Source organism: Sminthopsis crassicaudata, chromosome 2 (genome assembly GCF_048593235.1).
Source record: "Sminthopsis crassicaudata isolate SCR6 chromosome 2, ASM4859323v1, whole genome shotgun sequence".
NCBI classification, from domain to species: Eukaryota; Metazoa; Chordata; class Mammalia; order Dasyuromorphia; family Dasyuridae; genus Sminthopsis; species Sminthopsis crassicaudata.
Window position 1 is genome coordinate 262,623,255 of NC_133618.1, and position 21,459 is coordinate 262,644,713.

General features: G+C 32.4%; 1 protein-coding gene across 1 annotated transcript in view; it reads right to left on the minus strand.

Annotated features, from left to right (window-relative positions):
- The window catches only part of RYR3 (ryanodine receptor 3), a 753,032-nt gene that overhangs the window by 136,774 nt on the left and 594,799 nt on the right, over positions 1–21,459 (minus strand). Inside the window, 9 exon segments of the mRNA XM_074289179.1 lie at positions 299–348; positions 5,086–5,207; positions 10,658–10,725; positions 11,374–11,489; positions 14,716–14,839; positions 14,954–15,029; positions 17,184–17,246; positions 18,173–18,319; positions 19,385–19,474. Coding sequence (XP_074145280.1) covers positions 299–348; positions 5,086–5,207; positions 10,658–10,725; positions 11,374–11,489; positions 14,716–14,839; positions 14,954–15,029; positions 17,184–17,246; positions 18,173–18,319; positions 19,385–19,474 — 856 coding nt within the window.

Below are 21,459 nucleotides of genomic sequence, written 5' to 3' on the forward strand. Positions count from 1 at the left end.
GCTTTAAAATGATGCATCTATTCTATTATTACTATATTATTCTATTTACTCAGCCTCCATCGCTAGGAGTGTGGAAGCTAATCTTAAAATATTCATTAATGTGGAAAACAGGATTTGTTAAAGAGACAAGAAGATAGTTTATCATGCTTTAGATTTATGGTAAATATGTGTGACACTTCAGTCCAAAGCCTCAGATTTATTAATGAAGCACCAAATAGAGAAAAAAAAACTGCAAGTTTAGGATATATTTATAGGAACAAGGGCAGGGACAGCTTGATCAATACTTCACTGAACTTACCAAAGAGGGAAATCCTATGTCTAACAAGAGCAGCAAGTTTGCAGAATAGGCTAAAGCAGAAAAGAATGCAAAAGAGTAGGAAAGGCAGAGAGATTAAACAGTTGTTCAGAATTCAACATTCAACAATGGGGAGCAAACAGAGGGAAGAGGAGGGACGGCCTGCTGCAGCTCTATGCTGCAGCTCCCTCAAAAGATACTCTGCATTACACAAAGAAAGACATTCTGTTTCTATCCTATAATGTGATCATTATAAACTTCTATATTAGTGGCTTCATGGTATTACGGAAAGAAAGCTGACCTTAGGGCTAGGAAGATCTGGATTGAATTCCCACCTTTGAAAAAGAAGTTATGATCCTAGGGAAGACACTAATCCTTGCTAAGGCTCACTTTCCTTATTTGTAAAATGGGGATAATAACAGTATTTACCTCTCAAAGGGTGTGTTGGAAGGATCAAATGAGATCATACATACATATTATATTATATATCATTTTGAAAAATAAACCATTAGAAGGAAGTTCATACGTGAGAATTATTCAAGCATAGGGAAATTTTGTGCTATAGAAAATAAATAATCTTTCTATCTTGAGACGTTCATTAAATTACTAGCTAGTGGTCTCCCTATACTCCTTGGGATAGCTAATATTTATCGCAAGAAAGAACTTTTTGAAGGAAGGACAGTTATTTGTTTTTATTTTCTCTGCACTTTATCTCATTTCTACTTGCTAAAATTGTACCCTGGAAGGCTCTGACCAGATGTTATTTCCTCCATAAAACTTTACCTGATTTTCCAATTAGAAATTAACTTCCCATACTCATAAAGGTCATAATGAAAACATTGATAATAATAGCTCACATGTATACAATACTTTTATGATGTACTAAAAAGGGATTTGTGAGCATTATTTAATGTAATTCTGACAATACTGAGTTATTTAAAGCAAGTATTATTTCTTTTTACAGATGAGAAACTGATGCTTCATTAAAGTACATGCCTAAAGACATATAGCTAGTAGTAGCTAACCAGGGACTGAAACCAAATCTCCCAACTCTAAATTCATTTATTTTTCTACTGTAATGACTATCTTTCAACTTTAATACCATTTTGTTTGTATTTCTTTTATGTGCTTAATAAATTCTATTTTGTCTCAAAATTATTTGTGCATATGGCTTATTTTTCCTGGTAGACTAAGAACTACTTGCATCCAAAGACTTTGCATTATTTAGTATTGCAATTCTTAAAATTGGTGGATAATAAATGTTTATTGAATGAAGACTTAAAATTTATTCTCTGGCCCCATTTGCTAGCTCTAAGTATTTAACAGAAAATTCCATTCAGAATATTTCATCATAGGTCAATTTTTCTAGCCATGAAAATAAGTAACAGCTGTAAACCTAAAAATAATAATATATCAAAAGAAATAAGGCATTATATTAAGTAGTAAATCCATATTTTGTACCTTTCCCTTCATATTTGACTTTTAAGGGATTCTGTGTCTAAAGAGAACTATGATGACAGGGGTTGGGTGGTTGGTCAAAAGAACTGATTCTAGAACTCTGGTTCATCCATAAACAAATAGAGGCATATAAAGCAATTTTATCTTAATAAATCCCAGTTTCCTCCTCTATAAAGTGGCTTACAAGTTTTGGTTTTTTGGTCTGGGCTTGTTATTTTTGTTGTGTAGGAAATTACAAGGAAACTCTAGTCTATTGATGCATAGCAGCAATTCTTCACTAACTTACAGTTTTAGAGAATTGCATAGCACACGAAGAAGTGATTTGTCCAGTGACTATATATCATAAAAAGCTATTGGATCCAGGTTTTACTATAATGGAACATATAGGTTATGGGAGTCTGAATTGTGTAGAAGTTGTTTCACAAATACTATAATAGTATTTAAAGATAATTCTTACAAGAATAATGTTTTGGGGCTCTAAGTAGATGACCGAGTTGCCTGGCTCTAATGTTTTTGTGGCATCCTAAGTGTTGTAAGAATTATCAGTGAAAAAACAGAGCCCAGATCTAGGACTCTAAAATCTTTTCCTATTTACACGGAGAATGATTTAGACAGGATTATTACCTTAAGCCTGGAGTTGCTAGATTCTAGAGTCCCTCTACTCTACTTATCCATGGCTAATTTCATAATACTAGGAATTTTGAAGGTAACAACTTAAAAGGATTCTTGATTGCTTTTCTAACTTCAAAAGTTAACTGAACAATGGGAACCAAGAGAAAAATTTGGGAACTATGACACTAAAGAGAACAAGAACATAAATCAGCATGAAGATGAGAGTTAAAGGGCTTGCAAATATAGCCTTATTCAATATATACATTTCAATTTCAATTTCTTTTTCTTTTCTTTTTTTTAGGAGGAGGCTATGCAATTGGGATTAAGTGACTTGCCCAGGGTCACACAGCTAGTAAGTGTTAAAGGTGTGAGGCTGGATTTTGAACTCAGGTCTTCCTGACTCCAGGGCCAATACTCTATCCATTGTGCCATCTAACTGCTCCAATACATTCATTTCAATATTCCATTTGGATAATTAGTTAATAAGAAAAATATAAATATGATTTAATGGGAAAAATGCTAGAGGAGTCAGGAGAAACCTGGATTGAAATTTACTGATACTAACTCTATGACAAAGGGCAAGTACTTAGCCTCCTCCTTCAACTTTAGCTTTCTTACCAGTAAAATGAGACTAATAGTTATAGTTATTATTTTCTAAGATTGTTGGGATGCTTAGAGGAGATAATGCGTGTCAAGGACTTTTCAAACATTAAAATGCCATATTGTCAGCTATTATTTTTAATAAATTGACAATTCAACAATTTAAAAAAAGGTTGTTGAAAGAATTTATATTTACCTACATTTTCTATTGTTTCTTTGTACATATTTGTGTGTGCAACATGTGCATGTACACACAACACACACATTCATGCATGTACATGATAATTTCCAGCAAAGTCCTCATTATGGTATAAAGGTGAACCTGAATTTTCAAAGTTATTCTAGCAGTGCATAAATTGGGGTGATATAGAGTGGAGGCAAAACTAGAGAGGCTTTGAACACAAGCCTAGTGATGTTCACTTTGTCTTTTTTTTAATGTCTAGTTAAACTAGGTTTGGGAAAGTTCATTATCAGAAGGTTGGAAATTAGGTGATGAATAATTATGGCCACAGAAACTAATGAATTATATCAAAAGATTTCTAAATGGGCAATTGGCCATTAAGCTTTCTCCACCCCAGTGCATTTTATACATTGTTGCCAAATAATTTTTCCTTAAATATAGAGATGATCAGGTGATTCCCCAACTAAATCAGTTCTAGTGGCTTATTTATATGTGTGACATATATATGCTATATTAATGATATTATACATTATATTTACATACAAATTTATGTTAACTATATATTTTGATATGTACTTGCTTCTATTTGAATATAAACTTATTTCAAAGAGGGGTTGTTTCATGCTTTGTATATGATTTCCACTGTCTAGGACAGCACTCAACATATGGTATGCATTTAATAAATGTTTATTGACTGATTGAAGACTATCTACTAAGACATAGAGAGTTTGCAATGTGTCTGAAGGAATATCTACATGAATGAGGTCACATATCTTTTTATGTACTGAATTAATAGACTTGAGATGAAATTTCAATAAAGGGTTAAATGGTGGCTCTATAAATCTATTTCCTTGAATTAAAAAAAATAATGAGGTATTTTAAGAATAAGAAAAGTTTATAAAAGTACACAACTGTCCTCTTTTGGATTTATTTAACTGTCTCATTTTCCAATTTTTATTTTGTCTCATGTTTTCAATATTTAATGAAATAAATTTCGATTACTTAAAATGTTCAGCAAATTTTTGAAGTACTTACAGATTTTAAAGATTCTCTTATGTTAGATTAGGATATTCCCCTTTCCTTAAGTTACTTAACCTAAATATTTATTTTTGGAAAGTTCTTCATTTTCCTCTACATGATTAGTAGTGTTTGATAGCTGGGGAATTTTGTGGCCTGGATTCTATACAATCAGTTGACATTCTTAAGAGCTTATGGATTGATTAGCTAACATATTAGAGGTTTTGTTGCTGACAAGCCCAGGCAATTTACTTTTACTTGTACCATACAAAAGCATAAAAATGTAGATTATTGTTGAATCTATTAGACTTGAGCCATCTTATTTCTCTATTAGTCATCTATGTGTGTGCACATTGAGATCTAATATTAAAATAGAGCTTTGAAGAAAATTCTTCTTCCCTATTAGAGGCTTAATTCAGGTTGGGTCTTCCTGGTGCTTGGGTTAGGTATTTTAGTTGGGGAAAACAGAGTAAGACTTACTCCAAGGACTTGTATAAGGGATGATTCACTTTTTAAGACATCCTGAGAATGGGATTAATAAAAATGTAGTTGTCTGTAGAAACCTATTTTTCCTCAGAACTAGATTCCTTCTTTCCAAGTCTGAAAATGCTACAAGTTAAAAAAAGTTACAGAGTAATCTCAGGTTTTATTTAAATACTAATTGGGGAAAAGCAATAAGTACATAAAACTAACCCCTCTTGCTTCTCTGTATTTTAAGAAACAACAGATTACATTACAATATGCCTTTTTCCAAAAAAGAAAAAAAGACAAGAAAACTAAGTGTAGTTAGCAACAAACCATCAAATCAGTAATAGATTCTTAACTTTCTAAAGGATTTATTCTTTAATTTTAAAGAAACTGAGTGTTAAAATAGAATATACATACATGTACATTGTGAACTTTCCATTACTCACTGGCTCACCTGGCCACCATTTCTTTCTCTTTATTCGAGGCATACCCACTGCTACTGAGTGGCTTTAATGGGGATGAAAGGAAGTAGAGACAGTGATTGGTGAAGTACTGATCGACCAAAGGAAGAAGAACCTGAAAAATTAGTTGTAGGTTAACTTTTGGGAGTAAGGATTCACAAAGACCCATTTTATTTTATTTTTTAAAATTAGCTTCTTCTTCAACTCAAGGGGAAACTCCTTTAGAACATTTGCATTTCTAGGAAGCTTTTGAGGTAGCATTAGAAGATGTACTCTTGAATCTAAGCACTTATTCATCCATTCATATCAAGCTTTTAGATATCTCAGAATCCTATTTCAAAGTTGACCCTTTGAGGCCAACTAGTCCAAATCATAACTGAAAAGGAATCACTCCTATATATTACAACTAATCAATCTATTTAGGGCAACAATTCTATGAATTCCTTATATTTGTCATTTTTATGGTGTGATAATATTGTATTATATTGATATGTTATCATTTGTTTGATTATTCCTTTACTGGATACCCATTTTGTAACTATGAAAAAAAATGCTGAGAGCAAGATTTTGGTTTCCCTGACTTAATTCTCACTGTTTTTAATCAATCTTCCACAACCCTGCCAAACTGACATTACTAAAGAACAGATCTATTTCTCAATATCAGTCCATTTCTCAATAAGTTTGAGTGAGATTCAATATTAATTCCATTTGGCACTTAAAATCCTTTACATTCTGCATTTCTATCCCTATTTCATATTACTGTTCTCATGCATTCTGAATTCTGGTATATACATAATACTGCTCCTCATATATATCTTATCTTCTTGCCTCTTACAAAAAAATGTTCTGCCATGCCTGAAATATACTCTCCTCAGTGCTAAGTATCCCTAAGTTTTCTCTTCAAATCTCATCTTAAATGCCACCATTCATATGAAGCCTTTCTTATTTTCTCGATCCCAATATCTCTTCCCAAAATTGCCCCATTATCATGTATTTATTTTATATATATATTTGTTTATGTTGTCCCCTTCATGGAAATTAAGCTGCTTCTTCTTTTTATTCATTCATTCATTCATTTGATTCTTTTGTTGAACTTCAGGCTTATTATAGAAGGAATGTGTGAATAATAAAGAAAATTTGGGGCATATAATTGCAGTTGCATATCTCTCAAGTATTTTGGGTTATTGTTTTTATGTATATCCTATTACTACACAAAGTAGATGATTAAAAGCAACAATTTCCTAGAAGGCAAAGTGGTACAGTGGAACAAATGAACAGAAAAGCATTTATTTATTTACTAATGTTTCTGTTATCATTATCATTATTGATTTGATGCAATTTTCAAATATTAATAATTTGAAATAATATGAAAATTATGTTTCTATCCTTTGACCATTTGTTAAGGAAGAGCTGATGGGTCTATATATGACTATCACACTTTTATTGAAAATATCTAAAAGATATTTTCCTTCAGTCTAGAGTACCTTTTTCACCTAGCTGAAATGATTTTGATTATACAAAAGACTTTCAATTATATATAATCAAAATTTTCTATCTTTTATTCTTTCTTCTATTCATTGTTTGATTAAGAATTCTTTCTCCAGTCAGTTGTGAAAGTTAATTTTATATATTTTTCTACTTTTTCTATGATGTAACTTTTGATGTATAGGCTTCACATCCAATTGGAACTTACTGTAGCATATGATGTAAGACTGGTTTAAATCTATTTTTGACAAAATATTTTCCAGTTTTCCCAGAAGTCATTGTTGAAGGAATTCTTTCCCTAGTAGTTTATATTTTGAGGTTTATAGGATACTAGGCTAATTAGTTCAATTGCAGAAAGGAACTCTTCTTATTTATTCTAAATAGATTTCCTATTTTACTCCCCACAAAAGGTGTTTCAAATGTCTTCTCTTCTTAAGCCTCCCATTCTGCATCTCTGAGACGCAATCTCTTATTTTACTGAAGCCAAGTCTTTCCTTTTATTAAATCAAAACTCCTTAATATCATCCTTTATTCTTTCCCCTTAGTTTCCAATTATGAGGCAGCCCTTGTCCATGCCAAGGCCCAATACCCTACAAGTGTCATTGAGCCCATTCCTTATATTTTATAGTAAATTACAATAATCTCTCTCAAATCTTTAACCTCTCCCTGTCCACTAGTTTCTTCCTTCCTTTAAACATGCCCCAATTTTTCCCATCTTTAAAAAAAGTTCCCTAGATGCCATCAGCTCCTCAAGCTATTATACTATGATATATGCTCTCTTTCTAGACAAACTTCAAAAAACAAATAGACAAAAATCCCACCAATCTATATTTGGGGAATATAGATACTTCCTTTCTTCTCCTTCTTTGCAATCTGGCTTTTGAACTCATTATTTGAAAAAAATATGTCTTTCTAAAGTTACTAATAATTTCCTCTAATTATTTCCTTTAAAAATTATTTTATTTGTTTCAATTACATGTAAATTAAAAGTTTTTTGAGTTCTAAATTCCCTCCCTTTTTCCTTAAAAAAAGCAATTTAATGTAAATAATACATGTGAAGTCATGTAAAACATTTAGTCATATTACAAAAGAAAATTCAGACCAAAAAAAAAACCCTCAAGAAAAATAAAGAAAGTAAAAGAAGTATGCTTCGATCTTCATTCAGACTCCAACCATTCTTTTTCTGGAGGCAGGTAGCATTTTTCATCATGAGTCTTTGGAAATTGTCTTATATGACTGTATTGCTGAAAACAGTTAAATCATTCACTGTTAATCATACAATATTTCTATTACTTTGTACAAATGTCTCTTGGTTCTGCTCCCTTCACTTTTCATCAGTGGAATATGTAAGTAGACTTATAGTGGACTTATATAAGTCTTCCAACTTTTTCTAAAACCATCCTGTTTGTTATTTCTTATAGCACAAGAGTATTCTATCACATCACGTACCACAACTTAATCACCTATTCATCAATGGAGGGTTATCCCCTCAATTTCTAATGTTTTGCCAATACAAAAACTGCTATAAATACTTTTGTACATATATGTCTTTTTCTTTTTATTTTTTTTTTCCAATCTCTTTGGGATGTATACCTAATAGTAGTATTGCTGAGTTAAAGTGTATGAACAGTTTTAGAGCTCTTTGGATATCATTCTAAATTGCTTTCCAAAATGGTTGGATCAATTTACAATTCCCCCAACAGTACATTAGTATTCCAATATTCCCATGTCCTTTTCAGCATTTGTCAATTTCCTTTTCTATCACATTAGCCAATATTCTAAATGTAAATGTGTTACTTCAGAGTTGTTTTAATTTGCATTTCTTTAATCATTAGTTAGTAGATATGTGACACAATGAATAAAGTATTAGATCTAGAGTCAGGAACACCTGAATTCAAATATGGCCTTAGATACTTGTTAGCTTCTTGATGCTAAGGCAAGTCTATTAAAGTCTATTAAACTCTATTTAATTCAGTTCCCTTATCTGCAAAATGAACTAAAAAAGGAAGTGGCAAAATATTCTAGTATCATTGCCAAGTAAATTCTAAAAAGGGTTTAGAAAAGTCAGACATCACTGAAATGGCTATACAACAACAACAAAAAAATTAGCAATTTAGAATATTTTTATATGACTATAGATAACTTTGATTTCTTCAACTAAAAACTGTCTGTTTATATCTTTGCTCATTTATCAATTAAGGACTAAACTGTATTCTTATAATTTTGATTCAATTCTCCAATTATTTCAGAATTGAGGCATTTTTCTAGTTTCCTGCTTCTCTTCTAATTTTAGCTGCATTGGTTTTGTTTATGCAAAACCTTTTAAATTTAATGTAATCCATATTATTTATTTTATATCCCATGAGGCTATCTTTTGTTTGCACACAAATTCTTCCTTTACTTTATTTGTCTCAATTACATATAAATTATATTTTATCCATAGATATAACAGGTAAAACTTGCCTAAAAATCCTAAAATCCTGACTTGCCCTTTATGTCTAAATTATGTAGACATTTTTTTACTTTATTTTGATATATAGTGTGAGATGTTGGGCTGATGTAAACTGAATCAGACAAGAGAGCACTTAAGGCTACCTATTTGATGTGAGACAATGGCTCTATTAGCATAAATTTGGATGATGGCTCTCCTCACCATTGGTGCTTGCTGAATGTTTGAGAGTAAGATACTCATAGGCAAGGATTGGAGGGTGGAGGGAGACAAGTTAGAGGCACTTAGCAGCAGGACATGGCGGAAAAAGACTGGAGATTCCGGACTCCAGAATCCAGGATACATCTTTGACAAGCTGTATGGCAGCTTTCCTCCCTCCTTCATTTCTTCCCCTAAAGACCAAGGACTTTGATTTATCCTGACTCTGGCTGACCCTGGCGCCCTCCAGGGAGCTAGCTCCGTTACTACAGACTATATACTAGTTTCTATCAAACTGCTTTCCTGCTTTCCTAGTAATTTTGGTCAAATATTAAATTTTTTATTCCCAAAGCTTGGATCTTTGCATTTATAAAACACTAAATTACTATGGTCATTTACTATTTCTATAGTATATAAGCATATTTGCATAGTATGGTAGAGTAGTCTATTCCACTGACCCATGACTCTATTTTTATTTCCACTACTCTACAGGTTCTTTTGATGATTACCCACTTTGTAATTTGTAACTGCAAAGTTGCCTGCCTTCACATTTTCTGGGTCTTTAAACATGTAAGTCATTGAGTAAGCATTTCTTATCCATTTTTATGCTTTTGCTGTTTATCTTTCAAATCCAGATGTTGGAGTTTGTATTTGTTCTCACTAAATTTCATCTTATATTTAGCCCACAGGTCCAGCCTGTTGAGAACTGTAAGATTTGTGACCTTTTCTAAACCATCTGTACATTTGATAAGTATGCTATATGCATATTTAATCTAATAAATTATAAAAATATTTACCACAGCAAGGACAAGAGTAAAACCCCATTGCCTCCTGGTCCTGAAAGAGTTAACACTGCATGAACCTTAGGACTTTAGGACTTTCAAGGTCTAATCATTCAACCATTTCTAAGTTTACCTCCTATCCTACCATTTTGCCCAGATTTCTCTGTGCTATCAACAAGGATATCAATTATAGTATTTCTAGATAATTCTCTAATCTATTGGTCTAGTAACCTTGTTTAAAAAAAAAGATAGGAGGACACTCAACAAAGACCACAATGTATCTGAACAAAGGATATAGGTAGGGGACTCTTGCATATGGAAGGGGAAACACTCTACTTTTCAAAGATTAGCTAGAATTCTCTTTAAGGAAAGGCAGAAAATAGGAAAAGAAATGGCATCTGTGATACCATTATTTATTCAATTAGCTGTCAACTCTTAATGGCTAGATTACTCCCAATGCCATTAAATTGCCAATTGTGACATTATCAGGGATATAATCCCTTGAGTCCTGTTTTCTCTTCTGTAAAATGAGGGGGTTGGATTAAATGACCTTTAATCTAGCTTTAATCCAATGATAATTATTAAACTCAGTTATAAATGAAAAAAAACCAACCCCAATAATTTTATGGGTGTAGGGTGTCACTTACTTACTTTGGCAAAGAATTTAATCTCTTGGTCATGGGGAGACCTCTCTGTTTTCCCACTGCTGACAATGGCTTCTATAAAGATACAATTGACACAAATGTCAGGCAGCATAAGACACAGGTGTCGCATTAAAGAAAAAACAACTTGTTTGAAACATGTTTTCCTACATGATTTGTGGTCCATAAAATACTTTGTTCTGCAAATATATTAACTATTATTACTCTCTCTCTCTCTCTCTCTCTCTCTCTCTCTCTCTATATATATATATATATATATATATATATATGTCACAGTTTATATTAAAAACATCTGAAAGTTTTAGTGTTATTCAAGCTCAGCAAAAATTCGCAGTATGATATGGCATAGCAAATAGAAAAGCTAACAGAATTATCATTGTTATCTCAGTATTCTTAATTGTTATTGCTCTTGTTTCTCTCTGTTAAGCAAGAAAATAGGCACACAGAGATTCTATTATCCTGTTCAGTTATAATATATATACAAATATAAAGGAGTTAAACTTAGAATGAGTGGCAATTAGTCAGATCTAGCAATGGAATCAGTATTTGAAGTCTAGTAGAGGAAAAACAAAACAAAACATTCCCTACAACAAATTGTCAAATGTCAAAATAACTATGGAAAATAATATTGCAAAATAACCATTATTTAAACAGTACAAAAAGAAAAAAGCAGCAACTTTATCAATATTTCGGGATTAAACTTACCCAAATGGGCAATAAACTCTTGAGCAGAATCAACATATTTTAGAATCTTCTTTAAAAATTTATAGGCAAACCTCTTTTCCATTGAGGAGGCATCCAATTCCATATCCTTCAGATCTCTAATTGGAAAATGGGGTGAAATCATCAAGAAATAACAAAGATTATTGTTTATATCATCAGAATTGCAGATGTTCTTTAATTCTGAGGTTTGTGGATCCTTTTGTAGGAAGAAATAGCTAACATTTTTTGCTTTGTATATTGATTATGTTTTCTGAAAAGCTTTCATACTATTTTCTCCTCCATATGTACTACTAGGGACTTCAAAGTTTTGTTTTTTGCATTCTTCCACATTTTTCCTTATATCTGCTATTTTAGCTTTATTCTTCTATATCATTACATTTAATATTAAATAATAATTAACCCTTTTTTCTTCTAAGTCTCTTGTTGTTGTTTTTCTTTGTAATGTTGAGGGAAATAATTTTTTCTTTATGTTTTACCAAATTGTAAGAATGTAAGAAATCATTGTTTTAATTGACTATCATATAATTATTTATTATTTATAGGGAGGGGTTTTTTGGCAAAAGGGGAGAAGAGAGAGTAAGACAACAAGCTGCAAATCCTAACATGCAACCATATAAAGAACATGTTTAAATTACGATGAGATTCTAAATTTAAAGTTTTTCTGATTTTTCATTCTATTGATTTCTTTACAATGAAGTAGCAAATATGATTTGTTATTTTATAAAATTATGAGACAGAATGACAATTTTTTCTGGATTTTAAAATTAATATAAATTATAAAACTCATTTTTTTTAAAAGGACTCTTGGTTATATCTATAGTAGGGGGAAAATACCGCAAAAAATTAAAAGCACAGAACATCTTTCACAGGAAAGAAATTCCTTTTAGGTGAGTAGATATATAAATACTGAAAGAAAATATCAGGTTGTGTTACATATAAGGAATAGGGAGCATGATTTACATGGCATACTTCCAACAGATAACACTGTATAATTAAAACCCAAATTTTCAACAATAACGCTTGGCATTTATATGATGCTTTAAAGATTGTGAGTACTTTAAATAAATGATAATGTTATCCTCACCACAAGCCTGTGTGATAGGTATTGAAATTATCATTTCCATTTATATATAGGAAACCAAGAACCAGAAATTTCAAGTGATTTCTCTGTTCATACAACAAAACATTTTTCACAAGCAAGATTTGAACCTAGATTTCTTTACTCCATGTCCATCGCACTTTTTTAATGAATCATGGTTAAAAGGCCAATACAATGCAAAAGCAAATTAAAAACTCAGAAAATTATATGTAAAATGTAAGAATAAGAACAGCTTGAAGTGTAAGATAGAGAAATATCATGAAAAATTTTGAGAGTTTAAGAAGTATTTTTTAAAATTAATTTTTGTATATAGAGTGTTCTCTAAGTTGAAAACCTTAAACTAGCATTCCAGGGATTATTGAATGTTTTTTCAAAAGCCTAGGGATAAGGAAACAAATCAAGATAAGAATGGAAAATAGGGAAGCATGTGAAAGGGAATTAATCCTCATATCTTTAACAGATTAATTTTTCTCCCACAAACCTAGACATAAGAATGAAATTTCATCAATGGATAGTGGCTATACAGAGATAAAAATAGTTTCAACTGGTGAGATAAAAGGGAGATTGTCTAGAAACAGCTTAGTGGTTGAAAGGACAGCTTATTACAAATGGAAAAAAGACCTCACAGAGAGGAATCAGAAAGACAGTCAGTGCCTCCCTGAACTGAATAAAGCCAATTTTGGTTATATACAATGGTGTGAACAATACATTCCTCAGCCTTAAAAAGTGAGTTTACAAATATTTCCAGAAAAGGGGATACTGCTTTCCCCATGATTTCTTTATATATATATATATTATGTACATATATATAATATATATATATATTTTTTTTTAAAGATATTGCAGAATCTCTAAGTTAACCTATATTTTAAGGAAGCACCTAACAATATCTCTCACACTGTTCTTGTGGAAACGACAGAAGTAGGTTAGATGGAATGCTCCAGAGAGCTGTGCTAGTCCCAGTGTTATTTACTCAGTAGCTGTATAATGCCATTCAAGGAGTGCTTATTTAATTTGTAAATGGCACAAAAAGGGGAAGAAAAGCTAACACACCAGAAACCAGAATCAGGTTCTAAAAACAATCTTGAGAAGCTACAATATTGGGTTTAACCTAAAAAGAAGAAATCTGACATGTATAAATTAAGAACTCATCTTATATTGGGTTCAGAAATCAACCTCATAAGAAAAAGAGGTAATAAACATGAGAGATAGATAAGGCAGTAGTTTTTTGGAAAGAGATTAAAGGGAGTTGGAGTATACTGTTAGTTCAATGTGTAGTAACATAATATTATGGCAGGCAAAAAATGAAAATATAATTTTAGGTTACATTAGAAGACCAAGATTAGGAGATAATAGTTCCACTGTACTTGGCTTTGATCAGAAATACGTCTGAAATATCGTACTCAGTTCTGGACATCATATTTTAGGAAAGGCACTGATAAACTGGAAAGCATCCAGGATGATGAAGGGTTTTGTGATTACAGGATCATGGATTTAGAACTAGAAAGGATAAGACAGGTCATTCTCCGGTCACATAGACATGACCAACAAATCTCATTTACTTTAAATCAACCAAGGCAGTTTGGTGCAATAGATAAAGCATTGAACTTAAGATTCAAGAATACCTGGGTTTGAATGCAGCTTTAGACCTTTACTAGCTTTGTGACTGAATACATCATTTGATTTCTCTTAATTTCAGATTCCTAATTTATAAAATGGGGATACTAATAGCACCAACTTCTACACTAACAGTGTTGTGGTGAGGATGAGGCTTTGTAGTATCAACTGAAGAAAATGGAAATACTTAGCTTGCAGAATTCCTGACTTGTTGGAAAGAACACATAATGGGGATAAAATTGAAAGCCCCATTTAATTAGAAGAGAGGTCAGAGTCCGCTTGGCTACTAGGACAGAAGTGAAAACAACGTGTAGAAGTTGCAATGAGGTAATCAGGAATGGTATAAGAAGAACAAAACTCCCTACTCTTGAGAGGTATCCATCATAGAGGTATGATTCTATTTCATGGGTTCTATTTCTTACCTCAAATTAAACTTATTAATTAATTCTTTTTTTTTTTCAAAATAAATATTTTTTCAATTCCAAAAGACTTAACCATTGTTCTTTCTCTCATCGATATTAGTCAGAGATCAGGAGAGAGTGACAAAACAAGGTAACTGAAAACAGGAAATAGTAACTGGGAATATTTGGGAAAAGTGACTTACTTACCTAGATACAACAATACCATTCACTTGGAGGAATTTAAATAGCTCCTGGGCTTTTTCTCTGTCCCTGAATTTCTCCTTGGCTGTCAAGGTGTCATATGGCACTAAGAGAGGGTGACTGCCTCCACCTATGACAAATTAAGAGAACTATAATAGACTTTGTATCTTTTCTTTCATTTAGGGAAGTAACACACCTGATGCCCAGCGTCATTTTCTTTATATACTCTGTAAACTAACCTTACCTTTGTTTTCAAGTTCCATCTTTTTCTTTTTGGCCCAGATATTGTGATAGTTCTCAGCCACAACCTCTACCATCCCCTGTCAAGAGAAAGCCATTGAAAATATGAATAGGTTGGTGGGAGAGAGAAAAATGAGCTCATCAATGACAGACTATTTTTGGATGGCTTAGGAAAGGAATGTTACTAAAAGCTTTTGGCTCATTGATGGGTGATTCCTATCATTACTTATGCATAATTATAAAGTCCTAAAATTCTAAACCTGTTTTTCTGTTTTCCAACTTATTAGTCTATTGCAGGATACATGAAAAAATAAACATTTCAACTTGAAGTTCCAAATCAGCAGTATGTCATTTTATAATAGAATTTCAGGTCTGGGAAATTCCTTGAAAAGGTCATCATATTTATTCCTGTTCATATGGTAATCAAATTTGGAATAAGGGTTTTAGTCACTTATATCTTCTGGTATTTCAGCTCTTTAGGTCATGAGGCTAGGAGGAATACATTGATTAGTGGGTAGGAAAACAAAATATTACTTTTCTAGTCATTATCTAGGTAAGAGAACTAATAACACCATATTGGCATAAGTAAAACCTTACAAATAAAATTAATTTACATAAGGATCATTTCATTGTAAAGAAAAAGAAGATGCTTAGCCATTTATAAGTATTCAATCTAAAAACAAATGAATAAATAGAAATGAAGTATTATAGGTTTTGTTGCCACAGCCAGCAAATGTCAAGTCAGAGATTGAAATAGAAATGGGGAGAAGAAATTAGAGTTATCAGAGACATTCCAAAGATTCATGCTGTTTCATTCTCTCCCACTGCATTTTACATTCCTTTGTGTCCTCTATGCTGACATGGAACAATACTGTCAATTGTAAGGTATCAGAATAAAGGCAATTGGTATACAATGGGTTTTGCAAAACTGAAAGAAGGCAGATACAATGGAAAGTATGGTTGATTTGGACACAGAGAACATAGCATTCATAATTATCCTTATGACATCGAATGAATCATAGTGTGCCTCAGTTTCCTTATCTGTAAAAATAAGAGGGTTGCATTAGATATCCTCTGAGATCTCTTTCAGCTCTAGAACAATGATTCAATAACTCTAGAGAGATGGGCTTTGGATGTACTTGTTACTGAAGTAATAGCATGAGAATGAAGTTCACATACATAGATAATTGAATAAATACTAACCAAATAGTGGAGGTTTATGGATTAATTGCTATTTGTTTTTTTATTTTCACTTTAGCACTATACTTTTCTGTTCATTACTCTCTTTTTACTGTGCTGCATTAGACGGAACTGAATCTACAGCCTTTGATGTACTGAATTGATGAACAGTATTAGAAATTTCAAGAAAAATTCTAAGCTTTTAAAGTAACTGAAAAAACTTTTTCCAGGTTTCTAGTCAATGTGATACATTTATAACACTCTAATTTTTGACATTTTAGGCCACCAGTTCTCAAAGCATGGTTTATGAAACCCCCGGGGTTCCTGACATCTTTTCAAAACTCTTTTCATAATAATACTAAGAAATTATTTGTTTATTAAAGTACTTCCTTTTCCAACTACTAATCCGAATGAGCATAGGTTTTCTTTACATATCTCAATGAAAACAGCATATCATAACAAACTGAATCCAGAAACATAAAAATAAAATTGTTTCCTATTAAACCATATGTTAAAGAGATGTGCAAAAATATGTAAAATCATACCATTTTTCTCAATTAATTTTTGCTTTGAAAAATGATTTTAATTATGCTATTTATATAAAATTTAAATGGTTTATTATTTTTGAAAATGAATAAATATTTTAAATATTTATCAGTATTAATTTCTAATAAGGTAAAAATCAGTAAAATAGAAACTGTGACACTTTTTCACTTATTACAACATCTATTCTTCAATACTCAAAGGTAGAAAATTTTGACAATATATCTTGCAGTGTGAATGACAAGAAGAAGAGTAGAATGGGTATCAGGAAGTCTGAATTCTATTCCTAACTCTATCACTGAACAATTTTATACAATAGACAAATCATTTTATACCTCTCTGGGCCTCATTTTTATTAGCTATAAAATGAAGGAGCTGGACTGGATGATCTTAAAGGTCCTTTCTAGTACTAATAATTTTCATTTATGAAATAATCTTAATTCTAAAATACATTGTTAAAGGTAAATTATATTGTTCTAAAGAATGTATATAGTGAAAACATTAGCACTTACCTGGACTTCCCTAGAAAGCACAACATTCGAAAGGTCAACTGGAGCAGGCGTATAGCTGTTGCCCTAGAAAAAACAAATTAAAATTAATTGATCTGACACATCTCCTTCATTTTTATTATTTTATTATAGCTTCTGCTATTTTTAGCTAGTACAATAGCAAGCAAGTCCCTTCTCTTTCCTATTTTGAGTAATTGGGAAAAATGAAGGATGTCTATCCCAAGGGATAAAAGATTGAGTGGGGTTGGTACCAAATATACTAAATGATGGAAAAGAAGGTGTTAAGAATGATCAAGGAGTGTTTGCTTTCATCATGAATCAGACTTAAAGACTTTATAGGGAATTGTCCTGAATATTGTAAGAAATTAGAAAATCTAGTGGTTAGGCTATAAGAATCATGAAAAGTTGTAAGACAGACAAAAAGAAGGAAAAGAGGAGAAATACAGGAGCAGAAGAGTGAGAAAAAGTGGTAGAGGTAAGAGAATTAACTATGTTTCTAATCAAGATGGGGAGGCGAGGTGGTACTACAGGACTTATAGAACAAAGGGAGGCTTACTACAGGAGTCCTCAGAACTGCAAATGACCCTGAGGATTTATATATATTTTGAGACTCATAGATGTTAATTTTCTAATTTTTATTTTGTTTACCCCTTTAAAAATAAAATTACATTTTAAATATTATGAACTAATATTGAAATATTGCCTATAAGCAAGGATTCTGTCTTGGGATACCAAGGATTATATGCATATTATCTCAGATTTCTTGATGAGCTAAGAGAGTAAGGCCATTTCCCAAATATCTCTGCCTGTTGTGTCAACAGATAATTTCTGACATAAAGATTCTATAACAAAGATTTTTGTTTATTTGTGTGATAACCACCCAGGGATACCCCTAAAGAAAATCTCATGCCATGAAATTACATGGACACTATCCCAGAGTACTTATTTCCCTATAGTTTTAAAAAGTCTGGCTTTAAGCAGTTTTGTTTTACTTGGCTGACTTGGGAAATGCTTCGAAGCTTCTCATTTTCTCGCTGTTGAATGATTGCTTCACTTTCTCTGGTTCTCTCTATTGTCCAGCCCACAGCTAGCATGGTTTTGAGAGACTCTCTGGCAGGCCAGCGATAAATTTCCTTCTCCTAGAAACAAATTCAAGGAAAAGTGATTTACAAAGTACAGATATTTTGATTAACCTCTTAATCCCAAAGGGATGCAGTGAGGCACCTTTTAATTTAAATTATGGCATAAATTATTAATGGATGAGCTAGCTATTTCAGGGGCTACATAACGCCAGTGGGTAAAAAAATAATATTCAAATAATATTCAATAATATTCAAATAATATTGAATAATATTCAAAACCCTCAGGAAGTTGTTGCCTTGTTTTAAGTGTGTCATGCCATTCAAGGAAATTTGGAGTTTTGTGAGGAAAAAGAAGGCACAAGAAAGAACGAAAGTAAGAAAATAGTGATGGATGTTTTAATTGTAGTGGCAGTGGGGAGTAATATTAAAATGTTTTGACAAAGAAAGTTCCACTTTAGGCAGTTATCAGATTCTCTTAACCTCAAAATTAGTTCTGGGCCTCCCTGGGATTTGGCTCAAAATTCGAAAATGCTCAATAAGTATAAAGGTAGGCAATGTATGCTATACATGGAAGAAGAATGATTATTGAGAAATGGCACAGAATCAGAATCAGAAAAGAATTATGTTACACTTTTATCCACACAATTCTTATATAAACATACTTAGAAACATCATCTTTTTCTAAACAATTTTCCTTGTTTTCTTTCTTCTTGTCATTTGTGTTCTCAGAAATAATTTTTATTTGAGGAGGACTGAGTAGCTTTCTGATTCCCCTTGGGGCTCATCCCTTTCTTCCTAATTACAATCCTAATTAGATTATTTGCAAAGGTTTTTGCAAAGGAGAACTAATTTTTATTTGGTCTCTATATGTTACATAGTAACTCCTCTATAGCTTTTAAGGAGTTAGAGAGCGACTGCATTCTGGGAATTAAATCCTAGTTGTGGGTAAAAGGAGAACTTGCTTACAGATAGGAAATAAGAATATATTTTGTCTCAAAATTCTCTAAATTTTGGATGAATTCTCTATTGGCCTTCCTATAGCTGACTGAAGACACTTTTCTAGAATGTAAAAAAAAAACATTGTGTAAAGAGTGAGATATCTTTCTCTTCACTGTTGCTTACCTTTTCAGTTAATGTTTTAAAAGGTCTTATTAACGGATGTGTCTTCACATTTTCATCCAGAGAGATACCATATTTCCATCCATTCTGACTCTATTAGGGGGAAAGTTTTTCAATTTAAATAGCATTACCTGGCAATCAAACATCCTATTGTGTGATCCAAATGACTGTTTCCTATTTAGCTATACAAATGGGTCAATTGCAAAGAAAATACTATGCCAAATGTGTCTGTAAATGCCCTGGAAATTCTTTCCTCAATCCTTAAACCATTAGACTGCTGGCTAAATTATAAATTCTGTTTCCTTTAATTCTTATTTTATCTGGTTGTCCTCTTTAGATATATATTTGCATTTCAGCTCCTTATAAAATAGAAACAAAAGGACTGTGCACAATGCTTCCCAAAGGCTTAAGATATGCTACAATTTGGTCACTTTCTTAAGGACCATCTGCCATGTTGAACTGGCTACCTTAGCAAAACTAGAGCAATCTGAGTTTAAGAAAATTCCAGCCTTTTTACTGACATATATTGCCCCATGACAGGATGCTCAACTCAGATTCTTCTAGTGATTATGAGTTAATCTCTTGATCTAGAAAAAGCTTAAGATGAACAGGCTTAGTTTAACAGCCATTTAGTTCCCACCATCTTATAAGATTGCATTCTATGTTTAAGGAGTAGATTTTCAGTCCTTAGTATATCCCAATGAAGTATATTACCTACCTCCAAGGTCTAAACATTTACTAGACATTTCAACTTTGTATTGGCTCAATATTTAGGGACAGCTAACCACTAACCACTGGAAAGACTATCTGTATAGTCAATGATAACTTTAGTAACCAATTAAATGAGAAATATAAGTCCACTAAAGGACAATCCATAAGAAGTAGTTCAGGCAGGGGGGTTAGGGTGAAGATCAAGGGGAAATAAGAGAATATTAACCAGGATGAGGTATAGCAGGGAATATTTGTGACCTGAGATTGCTATGATAGTTTTGAAGCCTTGGCAGGAATCTTCAGATACTGACCAATTGAATTCTGCTTGGATTAGTACACTGGCAAATATGATGAAATTTCCTCTATTAATCTAAGAAATAGGTAGAGAGCAAAGGCTTATAGGAGGCCCTATATTAAACAACCTTGGTCACCTAACATTGAAGAAAACAGGGCAAGTTGTAGTCCTTTGTATTCTGGTACAGCTATCATCAAATCAGAAATACCCATATCCCACCTGCTGGAGATACTTTAGTGGAGACTGTGCTAACCATTAAAACAGACAAGTGAATTAACATGAAATGGACTGGACCTTTCCCTAAAAATCACTTCTATATCATGACATGGAAACAAATGACATTAATTATAGGTAAGAGCTTCATATTGTCAATGATATCTTTGCCCAAAGTTAAAGAATTTACAGCTTATATATGGCAACAAAAACCCCAAACAACCCTTAATATCTAAGCTTAGAATAAACTAAATGAGAGATGAAAATGAGGAAGTATTAAAATCTGAAGAGGACATACTAAAGACTTTGAGAGTTAAGAATCTTCACTAAATGCAAACTCTTGTTTTCTAATACTGAAACTGATTATAAATAGTACCAATATGGCAAATGATCCTCCCTGTAGCATGGGACCATAAACTAAGAAAAACAGGATTCCTTTCATTCATGCACTCATATCTTCCTCTAATCTACCCCTTCAGTGAGGAATATAAGGATTTGTTGTCCATTTCTTGTTTCAGTGAGGATCTGCATCAGAACTATTTCCAGTGCACCAATATCCTCTGGTGACAAGATCTATTTCATCTCTTGTTTTCAGGGCTTTTTCCAGGGAAAGCAAAACACTCTGACCTCCTCACCATGCTTACATCCCATTGTTTGCTCCTCTGTATGCCATCAGGCTTGTATGGGACAAATTCTCACTGTTGATCACCACATTGTGAACCTCAATAGAAGATCTGCACACTCTAATCTCAAGCTTTTCTCAATGGACTCTCTCCAGTTATACTTTCGCTGTACTCAATCTCAATAGATAGCAAACTCCTATTATACTTGTTCCATTCCAAAGACTCTGAACTCTTGT